This window comes from Loxodonta africana, chromosome 3 (assembly GCF_030014295.1).
Source record: "Loxodonta africana isolate mLoxAfr1 chromosome 3, mLoxAfr1.hap2, whole genome shotgun sequence".
Taxonomy (NCBI): domain Eukaryota; kingdom Metazoa; phylum Chordata; class Mammalia; order Proboscidea; family Elephantidae; genus Loxodonta; species Loxodonta africana.
Window position 1 is genome coordinate 33,350,252 of NC_087344.1, and position 13,832 is coordinate 33,364,083.

Sequence of the window (13,832 nt, forward strand, 5' to 3'; positions counted from 1 at the left end):
GACAGGTGCACACTGGACACTGCCTTGTCCATTCTGCTTTATTGGATTGTGTGTGGTGGCTCTTGTGACATCTTTTGGGGGGTCTAGGGGGCATTTTTGACACTCGTGACATCAGAACAGGTCTGGTGGGGGGGGGTCCCAGGGTGGCAGACACCCACAGCAGCCCCCTCAGGGGAGAGGAGGTGGAGGAGGGTTGCTGGGCTCTGACCCCCGTGGTCCACCCTGAGACCTCATGGTGGTTGTCTACCGTGTCCAACTCGGGGCTGGCGAGGCCCTGTCACCCCCACTACCAATCAGCCTGCCCTGGGGTGTCATCAGGCCCCTGTCACGATTGACAACTGTTAATGGAGATGAATTTTTAAAAAAGTGAGGTCTAGAGAGGAGAGCAGGTGGTGCATTCATGGGGCCAAGACACGGCAGAGCGGAGAGGGGACAGGCAGGGCAGGGTGTAGGTACAGGGTGGGCCTGCTGGGCACGGTGGGTGGGGCTGTATGGGAGACGAACGAGCCTGAGCCCTGGGGACATCTCCAATAAATAAATAAATAGCTAGGATAATAAATAAGGGGGGGCAGGGGCAGGGTCTCACGCCCACAGCCTGTGGGGGCCGGGTCAGGCCCAGGGGGATGGGGCAGGGCCAGGGAGAGGGGCCGGGCAGCTCTCAGCAGGCGCAGTCCTGGTGCGGGGGCGCCTGCTGGTCCGTGAGCTGTGGGCCCTGCTTGGCGCCTGTGACTGCAGGGTCAGCCGTGTCCAGCGACTCAGACATCTTCTCACAGATGACGTCCACCAGGCGCTCAAAGGTCTGCTTGACGTTGATGTTGTCCTTGGCGCTTGCCTCAAAGAACTCAAACCCTGTGGCGAGGTTGGAGAAGGAAGAAGTAAGTACCCTGGGGTGGGACCTCAGGCCCCCACTCCCAGATAACGGGGTGGTGAGAAAAAAAGGGAGGGACCTGGATAGTCCCAAGGACAACTGGGACATTAAAGGCACTGACAAGTCCTGCACGTAAACAAGATTAGACTAAGTCCACCCTGAGTTTCCCCTACTCCTTCCCCAAACATCCCCTTCTCACTGTCCCAAGCCCAATGCTGGCCCTGGAGCCTCTGACACTCAGATCTAGCCACACCCTCCCCGATCTCTACTTCTTCCAATTGACCCTCATGTTCTAGACAATTTGGTGAAACTATTTGCCAGAACACACAGGGTCTTTCCCATCTTTGGGCCTTTGCCCAAGCTGTTTGCTCTGCCTGAAAGGCCCTTCCTTAAGCATCAGATCCAACACCCTCCTCCAGGAAGCCTTACCTACACCCAGGCAGAGCCCGTCTTCACCCAAAGGCTCCTCTGGCCTGGGACACTCCTCCTTCCAACCTGGCCCCACAAAGCTGGAGCCCTCTCAGGGACCCAGTAACACTTAGGATGGGGTTGGGCAGTGAGAGTACTGGAATGCGTTAATGACTTTCTGCATAGTGAACTCTTACACATCCATCAAACCCACCTCCCCTGGCCCCTTGAACAAGGCCACTTAAAGCATGAATTGCCTGGATTCTGGTCCAGGCCCTATCTTGGTGTGGTGCGATGGATCCCTTTTATATAGCCTTTCTTACCATGCTTTTGTAACTCCCACCAAATGACTGCGTGGGATTATGCGAATGAGGTGCTTGTGGCCCACCAAGGGGATTCGATAACTTGCTAATAATGTAAATAAGGTACATGGCACTCTCGTGAGTGGGGGGCCACGCAAATAAGGTGTATGGAACCTTAACAAGGGGATTGGTCAGTTTTGCCATCCTGCTAGGCTTAAAAGCCAGATGTAGAGCAGAGAGGGGACCTGATTATCACTAAGAAGAGACTGGAGTGGAGCGCATCTTTTGGACCTGGGATTCTGGCGCTGAGACCCTCCTAGACCCAGCAGACAGACAGAGCTGTAATGCCAAGGACAGCAAGCAGCAGCGGCAAGGAAACGCTGGCAGCAGAGGCTGCAGAACCAGAAGGCTGGCAGGAGGCTTGCTGGCAGAGTGAGGTGTCTCCAGGCAGAGAGCTAAAAGTGCCCTGTAACACCTGCCCAAGCAGAGCAGAGGCCGGGGGGCCAGAGAGAGGCATGCCTGCAGGCACAGCTGAGAAGAAGCTGTCCTGATTGGACAACTGTATCCTGAGCTTTGCTGAACCTGAGTTGTAACCTGTTACTTCCCTAATAAACCCCATAATCATGAGTACTGCCTGTGAGTTCTGTATGGCTATTGCAACAAATTACCAAAGCCAGCAGAGAAGGAGAAAGGGCCATGGGAGGGACGGCTGGTGTCAGAATTGGTAAAAACGCTGGAGGGTGGAGGCATGTCTGGCTGGTGTCAGAATTGGTAAAAAGGCTGGAGGGAGGAGGCATGTCTGACTTCCGCCTCATAGGAATCAACCTTGGGGTGGTGATGCTGAGAATGATTTTCCTTCTCCCTCATGAAGTTAGAGGACGCCTCCCCCACCACGCCATTTGTACACATGGCTTTGCTGTGAGACCTTGGGCATATCCCTTCCCCTCCGAGGCCTTAGTTTCCTGTCTCTAGCTTTGTATGTCTCCAGCCCACCAGGCACTCACCGAGGTGGTCGGCCAGTTGCCGGCCACGCTCTGATGACACCACTCGCTCATCCTCCATGTCACACTTGTTCCCAACCAGCAGCACCTGTGCGTTGTCCCACGAATAGGTCTTGATCTGGGTTGACCTGGAGGAGGCAGGGACAGGTGGGTTAGGGTCTTGGTGCATCTGAGCCCTGGCCCCACACCTCAGCCCAGGGCTGCCCCTCTGCCCTAGAAAAAAGACTCTTGAGGCACAACTGGTCGGTCCCCACCCATTTATGCTTTCATCTCCCTGTTGCTCACCCCACTAGGCCATCAAAAGAACCCCACTGCTGTCGAGTCAATTTGAACTCATAACAATCCCATGGCTTACAGAACAGAACTGCTCCAGTGTGTTTTCTTGGCTGTGCTCTATATGGAAACAGATTACCAGGCCTTCCTTCCATGGTGCTGCTAGATGGCTTTGAGCCACCAGCCTTTAGCTTAGCAGCCAACTGAAAACAGCTTGTACCACCCAGGGACCTTCAACCCATTGTTAAGTTGATCCTGACTCATAGCAACCCCATAGGACAAAGTAGAACTGCCCCATAGGATTTCCAGGGCTATAATCTTTATGGAAGCAGATTGCCACATCTTTCTCCCACAGAGCGAACCCTCACTGGTGGGTTCAAACTGGTGACATTTCGGTTAGCAGCCAAGCGCTTAGCCATTGTACCACCAGAGCTCCTTCCAGGAACTTTAAAAAAAACAAATTTTTTTACCTCCCCATTAATCCTTGAACACGCCAGGTTTGGCCCCACCTCATGGCCTGTGCCCTGGCTATCCCCTCTGCCAAGAACACTCTCCTTTCTCTCCTTATCCGTCAATATTGCCTCACTCCCCAAGAGTCCCTCCTGGGACCCCCAGTCTCCTGAGCCCCCAAAAGTGAGGCCTTTCCTCATCCGCTCTTACCTCTTTGGGTCTTGCTCCAGTGACTCCCAGCTCTTGGAAACCACTCCCAACCTCCCCAGGCCCCCGCCCCACAGAGGGGATCATTTCTCCCTACGCAGCAAATACAGAATGTTTTTAAAAAGTTATCATTATTTCTGGGCAGAAAATTTAAAGGTTTACAACCTCTAACACTATGCGAAATATCCTTACAGTTTCTACCCTCCACCCAAATGTTTTTTTTACTGTTTGTTTACATACTTCATTTTTTTGTCTGAAATCCTTTTTTTCCCACTATTTTGAGCTGGTGTCACACTGTTTCAATGGTTATAGGATGGCAGCAAGTTTGGAAACCCAATATTGTTCTTTACATTTATGCCTGGCAGGCTGCGGCTTCCTCATTTTTGTCTGTGCCCCCTGCCCTGCCCCAAACCTGGCTACGGGGACAGCCTGAGAGGGGGCAGTGACAGAGCTCACCAGTCCTGCACGGCATTAAAGGACTCTTCATTGGTGATGTCGTACATGAGAATAAAACCCATGGCGCCCCTGTAGTAGGCTGTGGTGATGGTCCGATACCGCTCCTGCCCTGCCGTGTCCTGAGGAAGAAGAGATAGAGGGTCAGAGAGGACCCATACATATGCCCCTTGGAAGGAACGCGGGCTCTGAGATCATCCAGTCCAAACCCCTTGAGGCACAGAAAGGGGTAAGGGCTTGACCAGGAGCACAGTGGATCAGTGAAAGCAAAAAACTAGTACTGAGTCACATGACCTACAGAATCCACTCAGGGAACATTCGCTCATCCACTCAACAGTGTGCCACGCCCTGTGCTGGACACTGGGGACATAACTGTTAACAAAATGGACAGAAATCCCCACCCCTGTGGAGCTGACAGTCCAGTGTGGTAAACAGGTATTAAACACTTAAAAGGAAGAATATATATCTTATGTCAGAGAGTGACAAGGGCTGAGGCAAAACCTAAAGCCAGATGAGGGTGGGAGCGTTGGGAGAGCACAGTTTCAAAACCTGAAGGTGAAGGAAGAGCCATGTAGGGGCAAGAGGACTCCGGGCAAAGGGCAGAGCCTGTGCAAAGGCCCTGAGGTGGGACCATGCCTTTGGATTTGAGGAAGGTGGAAGAGGAGGTGAAGGGAGAGGAGTGTGGGGGTGGCAGTGGGGACAGGCCAAGCAGACCCATGTGTTACAAAGTAGAATTGCCCCATGGGGTTTTCTTGGCTGTAATCTTTACAGAAGGCGATCAGCAGCCCTTTCTTACACAGTGCCTCTGGGTGGATTTAAACCACCAACTGTTAGGTTCACAGCCAGTCACAAACTGCTTGCACCAATCAAGACCTGGGTGTGTTTTACAGTGAGCAAGGTCTCAGGAGCCACCAGCACAGAGGAGGGATGATTCTGACTTAGGACTTAACAGGCTCCCCAGGCATTCAGGAGCCCTGGTGGCACAGTGGTTAAGAGTTTAGTGGCTAACCAGTTCAAATCCAGCAGCTGCTCCTTGGAAACCCTGTGGGGCAGTTCTACTCTATCCTACAGGATCACTTTGAGTCATGGGTTTTTTTTTTTTTTTTTAATTCTCCACCGGCCCTCACCTTCATGGGGGGAGGGGGATGGAGGAGGCCAGGAGACCCTGAGCGAGTCACCTGCACCTTTCCCAGAAGTGATGGGGGTGCTGGGGTGCTCTCCCCTGTACGTCCATCCCCTAGTGCACAGCAGACGCCTGATAAATATCTGGGGTGTGAATGAATGAATTCAGCCAAGGCAGAGATGGCCAGAACTGGGGCTGTGTTTCAGGGAGTGGACAGGGATGAAACTGAGAGCCCCCCGAATCTCCCCCAGACTCACCCAGATCTGCAGCTTGATCCTCTTGTCGTTGCGGTAGATGGTCTTGACCTTGAAGTCGATGCCCACAGTGCTGACAAAGGCAGGCGTGAAGGAGTCGTCGGCATAGCGGAACAGGAAGGACGTCTTGCCCACGCTGCTGTTGCCGATGATAAGGATCTTGAACATGTAGTCGAAGTTTTGGTCCGAGGACTCCTTCTGCCCGTAGCGCGAGTCTGTGGCTGATGCCATCTGGGGGTATGGAGCGGAGGCGAGCCTGAGGGGGGCTCCCTCCAGATCCCAAGGCTGAACCCACGATGAAGAGCTCCAGAAAGGCACAGGCGTGCGGAGACCACCCTAGTCCCATCAGAAGCCCCAGCACTAACAGTGGTGTCCGTAGCACCGGGCGACCGGTGACCTTGAACGGCGGGAGGTTCCGGGGAGGAGCTCAGAGGAACGACGGGGATGGGGTCACCCTGCAGCCCCCTCCCGCAGTAACCCTAAGCCCTACCACTACGACCAGAGGAGTTACTGCAGTTGGCCCCACCCCCCATCAATCATTCGTGGTCCTCAGAGCGGAGCTGCGCCGGTGCCAGCGCACAGGCCTGTACGGCTCCGCAGAACGCAGGTCCGCAGCCCCTTCCCCCAACCCCCCCAGGTAAGGAGCACAAGGACTGAGGCAGCTGCATCATGTGATGGGGTGGGGCGTCACATGCTCACATGCACACAGCCGGACACACCCACACCTGTATAGGCACGCACAAGAGCGTGCAAAGACACTTGGGTGCACAGGCCGCAGACGCAAGCACCTGCCTGCACACCGACTCATACATACAAATGTGCAAACCCACCCAAGCAGACGGCACCCTCCACCCAGGCAGGAGTGTACACGTCACCCACAGGCCCACGCAGCCCCGTGTGACATGGCCATGCACACACACGCACAGTGCACGTGTCTCCCTCCACACGCGTGCTGCACGCACGCTCTTGCGCCCAGACCCCCACAGGGATAAGGGAACATATCCACGTACACACGAAAGGAGACACACAGAACCGCCGACACAGGCGGGCGCGCACATGCGTGTGCACACCACGCGAACGCGCACGCACAGAGCCTCCCGCGCTGCACCTGCCTCCCTTCCCCCTCCGCCGCAGAGCTGGGGTGGGGGGGTGGGTGAGGATCGGCAGGTGGGGGCGCCTGACTCCATCCCTTCCCCAGATCCCCGGCTGTCGCATCCATCCCCTGTTCAAGCTCCGCCAACCTCGTCCCCCATCCCGCCGGCGCATCAGTCAAATGAAGGTTACGCAGGTGCGCGGAGCAGCAGCGTACCAGGCCGCCCGGGAGCTTACCTTGCCCTGCACCAATGCGGTGGCAACCCTAGCGGTGGCGACTTTTTTGGTAGCGGCGGCGACTGGGTGCCCCGTGAGCTGATGTGGGGCTGCGCGGCAGCGGAGGCGGCTCAGGCCCCTGCAGTCCGCGGTGACGTCCTGCAAAGAGTGGGGCGGGGCCTCGCATGCAGACACCGCCGTGACGCCATCCAGGGGCGGGGCCGCGCATGGAGATTGGGCTGGCCGGCGCACGCAGAGGCAGGAGGGGCGGGGCTCCGGCGCAGATAGACGCGTGAATAGGGCGGGCCCCAGCATTTGCACCCAATAGTGCGAGGGGGCGGGGCGAGGAAGGCGGTGCAAGCGGGAGATGCCTGCAGGCTCCGCCTCTTGTCAGTGTCAGGAAGGTGGGGCTGCTTGGTGCTCTCTCACTAGCTTATGCAATTGAACGACTGGCAGAATGACCAATAAAAGACCGCCGCCTCCCTCCTACCGTCCAATGGTGGCTCCCGGGTGGTTGAAGGGCTGAGCGTCTGAGGCCTTGGCGGAGACCGTGGATTCGCCGGCTGACCCTTCCCTGCCCGCGCCCACCCGGGGATGTGGATTCCCGCGACCCCCGCCCGCCCGGAGCTCTGTGACCTCTCGTTAAACGCCCCTTACTCCCAATTTCAGAAAATGGGAGCTAGAGCCCGAGAGATACTCCTTGCTCCCCCCATTTATGAGGTTTAAAATAAATACAAAAGAAGAAATAGCGGAAATAGAGGTCAAGACGGACCCCCGTACAATTTCTGATTATAAGACCCCAAATGGGAAGTGGCTGGTAGCGGCTCCCCGCCTCCCCGTTTCTGAGGCTAAAAGGAAGAAGAAATAGGAGTCAAGAGAGCCACCCCTCTCCCCAGTTTCTGGAAAATAAGGAAGGGGCTCTGGACGCTACGGGAACCCCTTCCCTTCCTGCGTCTCTATTGAGAAAAAATTCCAAGAAAAGGTGGAACAGGGACAGAGAAACGGCCTGTCCCCTAAGCCCCCAAAGCCTGCAATACAAGACCAGGAAAACAGGGCAGGGGGTGCGCGAGGTCGCTAGCCTAGCCCTTCATTCCTTGGGTTAAAAAGACCCAACAATACAGACAAGAAGGCTAGGGGATGCTGAAGTCGCTCTCCGGTTTCCTGGTTCCTGAGGTTAAAAAAAAAAAAAAAAACAGGAACAGGAGAGACCCCTCCCCCATTCATCCTGGGAAACAAGAGGCAAAGAAATGAGACTTTGGTGGCTAAGATGCTCTATCAATGAAGCTAAGATGCATCATTCCCAAAATCTTGACAAAAAAGTCGGAATCGAGGAGGGAAGGAGCTTGAGACCCCAGTACCCATTTTGAGCCTCCAGGACCCCACTCGTGCTCCCTACCCCACAGGGAGCGACTGGCCCCAGGAGTATCCTGATTCCCCATCCCCCATCAGGAGGTGGGGGCGGGGGGGGCCTCGTCCTGTTTATAAAAAGCTCTGCAGCTGTGGAGGCGCCGAGATACCAGAATAACTTCGCTTGACGAGGTCGCGCTCCACGCCTCGCCCTCCTCCCCCTCCCGTGCGCCCTGGAAGTGCCTGGACATTCCTCCCGCCCCGTGGAATTTGGGAAGTTAATTTTTTTCCCAGGTTAATATTTTAGTCTCCCTCCCTCATTCGGACTATAAAAGTAACACAAACACACTGCGGAGAATTGGGAAAATTCAGAAAAACAAGAAAATAGAAATAGATCCACCTCCATCCTCTTCCTTCCCTCCTCCTCCCACTTAAACCGAGGTCAAGTCCTCGCCTCTGGGTGGGGCTCCAGAAGCCGGTGGCCCCGGGACTGGCCCGCGAGATGGGCAACGAGCCTCAAGGCCACTGGGCTCCCTGAACCCTCAAACACATGCCCAGCTTCGGGCTTTGAACTGCTTGGAGCTCAGAAATACCCTCTGATTTGAATGAAGAAAAGCAAAGACACAAGGGAAAGATTAGTCCAAGGGACTAATGGACCATAACTACCACAGCCTCCACCAGACCTAGTTCAGCACAACTAGATGGTGCCCAGCTACCACCACTGACTGCTTGCTTTGACACGGGTCACAATAGAGGGTCCCAGACAGAGCTGGAGAAAAATGTAAAACAAAATTCTAACTCACACACACACACACACACACACACACACACACAAAACCAGACTTACTGGTCTGACAGAGACTGGAGAAACAGAGTGTGGCCCTTGGACATCTTTTTAGCTCAGTACTGAAGTCACTCCTGAGGTTTACCTTTCAGCCAAAGATTGTTGTTAGGTGCCATCAAGTCGGTTCCAACTCATGGCTACCCTATGCACAACACTGTCTGGTGCTGCGTCATCCTCACAGTTGTTGCTATGCTTGAACCCACTGTTGCAGCCACTGTGTCAGTCCATCTTATTGGGAGTCTTCCTCTTTTTCCTTGACCCTCTGTTTTACCAACCCAAAAATTAAACAGGCTTGTAAAACAAAAAGAGACTAAACTGGCACACCAGTCCAGGGGCAGGGATGTGAGGCAGGAGGGGACAGGAAAGCTGGTAACTGGGAACCCAAGGTGGAAAAGGGGAGAGTGTTGACATATCGTGAGGGGTGGCAACGAATGTCACAAACAATATGTGCTTAGTTGCTTAATGAGAAACTAATTTGCTCTGTAAACCCTCATCTAAAATACAATAAAACTCTTTTTCAAGCAGCCGGGAAGATGGTGGACATTCAGACTGAGCGTGCCTACCAAAAGCAGCTGACAACCTTCCAAAACAAAAAGAGTGTCCTGCTAGGAGAAACTGGCAAGGAGAAGCTCCCACATTATTACAAGAACATTGGTTTGGGCTTCAAGACACCCAAGGAGGCCATTGAGGGCACCTACATTGACAAGAAATGCCCTTTCACTGGTAACTTCTCCATTTGAGGGCGCATTCTGTCTGGCGTGGTGACCAAGATGAAGATGCAGAGGACCATTGTCGTCCACCGAGACTACCTCCACTACACCCGCAAATACAATCGTTTTGAGAAGCCGCGCAAGAACATGTCCGTTCACCTGTCCCCCTGCTTCAGGGAGGTCCAGATCAGCGACATCGTCACAGTGGGTGAGTGCTGGCCCCTGAACAAGACCGTGCATTTCAACATGCTCAAAGTCACCAAGGCTGCTGGCACCAAGAAGCAGTTCCAGAAGTTTTGAACCTGGATGCCCATCTGCCCCCCTCCAGTGAAATAAAATTATTTTTTCTGATTAAAAAAAATAAAAAATAATGTGACTTCTAATTTAAAAAAAATACACTTTGATTTGATTGGGGGGATCAGTCCCCCAGAATTTGCACCAGTTTCTAAAAAAGGTTTCTGGTTACAATCCACCCAGCAGTGCCACAGAAGAAAGACCTGGTAATTTGCTTCCATAAAGATTACAGCCAAGAAAACTCTAAGGAGCACAGTTCAACTCTGTAATACACAGGGTCGCTGTGAGTCAGAATGGACTGGACAGCAGCAGGTTTGGTTTTTTTTGCTTTTTAGTTTCTTCACTGAGGATGTTTTATTTTAAAATAAAAAAGCAAGGCCTGAGGCTCTGGAATTAGGAATGGTTATGTTGGAGGAGGGGTGTCCCCTGCGTGACAGAGGGGGCAGAGCAGGAGTGGGAGAAAGGGTTGGTCTCCCATGTGCCAAACCCTCCCAGGCCCTGCCCCAGTCAGAGTAAAATCCAAAGTCTTCCTGGCAGTCCAGGTCCCACATCATTTGCTTTCCCACAGACTCTCCTTCTTCCTAGCTGTTCCAGGTGCATCCTACCTCAGGGCCTTTGCACCTGCTGTTCCCTCTGCCTAGAGGGCTGTTGCCCTAGCTCTGCATGTGCCTGACTCGTTCCCCTTCTTCTAGTCTCTGATCAAATGTCATCTCCTCCAGAAGGCTCTGAGTTCATCCTGTCACCTGTCACATGGCCATTTTTCTCATTCTTCATACATCCCTATCAGAAATTATCATGTTGACTTATTTACGAATCACCTGTTTCTGAGATTCAAAAGGCAGGAATTGGTGTCCCCAGTGCTGTGATGGTATATGACATGAATGAATGAATGATTGGAAGGAAGGTGACTTTGGCCAGGGAGGTCAGGGAGGATCTCTCTGAAGAGATAACATTTGGGCAGAGGCCCGAAGGACAAGGAGCCGGCCATGGGAGGAGCTGGGGAACAGTGTTCTAGGCAAAGGGAACAGCCCATGAAAAGATCTTGAGGCAGGAACTCGCTAAACAATTTCCAGGGACAGCCTTTCCTTTATCTCAAAAGAGCCCCTTTCCAGTTCTGGGGGGTGGGGGGGCAAGACAGGTAACTTTTTCTCCCCTTAAGAGAGGGCAAACAGGGACCACAAGAGGCAGCCCTGGAGTTCACCAGGTTGAAAGTTCGGAGGAGCCTTGAGAACATTCCTGCCCCTGCACCCTGCCTGGGTCTGGGGTAGGCCACAAAGACAGGAATTGTGTCGCCCAGGGAAGGGCCCTAAGGAGGAGAAAATGAGGGTGGTGGGCCTGTAAGTGGCTTTATCCCAATCCTGTGGGGTTCAGTTTCTACGTCTGTAAAATGGGGATAAGAAAGAGGCAGAGTTTTTCTGCACTTCGAGTCCCTAGAGTGGGACAAGCTCTCTTCAAATGTTAACTGTCATTGGAATTATTTGGTAGTTGCAGGGAGCCTATTTTACCCATGAAACGAAGGAGGCTCAGAGAGATTAGGAGTCCCCAGCGGGCACAAATGGTTAGGTACTAGGCTACTAATTGAAAGGTTAGCGGTTTATGGAACAAGGGAGAATGAAGAAAAGCAAAGACACAAGGGAAAGATTTGTCCAAAGGACTAATGGACCACAACTACCACAGCCTCCACCAGACTGAGTCCAGCACACCTAGATGGTGTCCAGCTACCACCACTGACTGCTCTGACAGGGATCACAACAGAGGGTCCCCGACAGGGCTGGAGAAAAATGTAGAATAAAATTCAAACTCACACACACACACAGACCAAAAGACCAGACTTACTGGTCTGACAGAGACTGGAAAAATCCTAAAATATGGCCCCTGTACACCCTTTTAACTCAGTACTGAAGTCAGTCGTGAGGTTCACCCTTCAGCCAAAAATTAGACAGGCCTATAAAACAAACAATAATACACATAGTTCAATCATGTATACGAGACCAAATGGGCACAGCAGCCCAGGGGCAAGGAGAAGAAGGCAGGAGGGGACAGGAAACCTGGAGAAATAGAAATGGGGAACCCAAAGTTGCAAAGGAGAGAGTGTTGACACGTCGGAGAATTGGCAACCAATGTCACAAAACGATACATGTATTAATTGTTTAATGAGGAACTAGGTTTTCTCTGTAAACTTTCCCTAAAACACAATTAAAAAAAAAAAGGTTGGCAGTTTGAACCCACCCAGAGGCACCTCAGAAGAAAGGCCTGGTGATCTGTTTCCAAAAGGTCACAGCCTTGAAAACCTATGGACTGTGGTTCTACTCTGCGCACCTGGGGTTGTTAAAGGACTCCTTGAAGTTATAAAAGGCCATCTCCGGGGGCTGCTTGGACTTCAAAGTGGACAAGACAGGCCTGGCCCAAGCCTCCAGAGATCAGTCTGGAGGGGTTGGTGGACATGAATCAAAAATTGCACCCTGAAAGCTCCCACTGGCGCCCGCCTGGAGAAACGTGGGAGTCAGAGAGGACTTCCTGGAGGAGGTACTGCCGAGTTGAGACCCAAAAGGTGAGAATGAGGGTGGGGAAAAGCATTCCAGGTGGAAGGAACAGCATGTGCAAAGGCCCTGAGGTGGAGCCATGCTTGGTGTGTGAGACGCCAGTATAGATGGAGTGGGGTCTGTGTTATGGATTGAATTGTGTCCCCCCAAAATCTGTGTTGTAAATCCTAACCCCTATACCCTTGGATTGAGCTCTGGTGGTGCAGTGGTTAAGTGTTTGATTGCTAACCAAAAAGTCAGCAGTTCAAATCCACCGGCTGCTCCTTGGAAACCCTATGGTGCAGTTCTTCTCTATCCTGTAGTGTCCTCTGAGTCAGAATCAACTCAATGGCAATGGGTTTGTATTTTTTTGGTTAATACCCTTGGATGTAATCCTGTTTGGGAAAAGGGTTTTTGTTATGTTAATGAGGCCGTCTAGTAGGGTGCGTTTTAATCCAATCACTTTTGAGATACAAAAAGAGCAGATTAGGCATGGAAATGAGGAAGCACAGATGGGGGAAAATAGATGCCACGTGATTACCAACGAACCAAGGAACAGAAGCTAAAAAGAGACAAGGATCTTCCCCCTACAGCCCACTCCCTGGATTCGGACTTCTAGCCTCCTGAACTGAGACAATAAATTTCTGTTCCCTAAAGCCACCCACTTGTGGTATTTCTGTTACAGCAGCTCTAGGTAACTAAGACAGTAAGGGGGAGCAGGAGGGAGACCGTGCCCCAAACTGTAGGGGAACACATGAATGTTCATTACAAAAAAACAAAAAACCCGAAAAAAAAAAAAAAAAACAGTGCTGTCCAGTCGATTCCGACTCACAGCGACCCTCTAGGTCAGAGCAAAACTGCCCCATAGAGTTTCCAAGGAGCGCCTGGCCGATTTGAACTGCCAACCCTTTGGTTAGCAGACTAGCACTTAACCACCAGGCCACTAGAGTTTCCGTTCATATAAATACGTACAGAAAAAAAAAAAACAAAAAAAAAACGGAGCGATATTAAGCATAAGCGCTGAAGGTGAACCATCTATAGGTAGGGTTATAGCCGAGTTTTATTTTCTTCTTTATGCTTCTCTATTGTTTCCAAATTCTCTGCAGCGAACATGTGTTTCTGTGTAAGGAAATGGAATGGAGGGAGGGGAGGGAGAAAGAACATTCTAAATAGAAGTCCCCTACCTCTCAGCCATTAAGAGTCTGGAGGGAACTTCTTAACCCCGGGTGACTTTATTCCCCCTGTAGTATTAATCATTAATTATGACGGTGATTAGTTATGATGGCGGACCAACTCGAGGGCACCTAACAACATAAGGACAACATGATGGGAATGAATTACCCGTGGTTATAATTAGAAAGGAAGCCGGCTTTTCTCGAAGCCAGGGCAGGGGCTGCCGTAATTAATCGTGTCAGGGGTAAGTTTTCAGGCACTGGGGTGGGGGATCCCCGAAGGCGGGAATCGAACC

The 13,832-nt window shown here is 52.3% G+C and overlaps 1 protein-coding gene and 1 pseudogene across 1 annotated transcript; one reads left to right on the plus strand and one right to left on the minus strand.

Moving 5' to 3' along the window:
• Positions 1–20: 20 nt before the first annotated feature.
• On the minus strand, positions 21–6,819 carry RAB3A (RAB3A, member RAS oncogene family). The gene is made up of 5 exons (XM_003413019.4): positions 6,669–6,819; positions 5,343–5,570; positions 3,966–4,084; positions 2,583–2,707; positions 21–849 (listed from the first exon to the last, which is right to left on the minus strand). The coding sequence occupies exons 2-5, from the start codon at positions 5,568–5,570 to the stop codon at positions 659–661; spliced, it is 663 nt and encodes a 220-aa protein (XP_003413067.1). The 5' UTR covers positions 6,669–6,819; the 3' UTR covers positions 21–658.
• A 144-nt stretch (positions 6,820–6,963) lies between these two features.
• LOC100664473 (small ribosomal subunit protein uS17-like) lies at positions 6,964–13,423 on the plus strand (annotated as a pseudogene).
• The last annotated feature ends 409 nt before the right edge of the window (positions 13,424–13,832 follow it).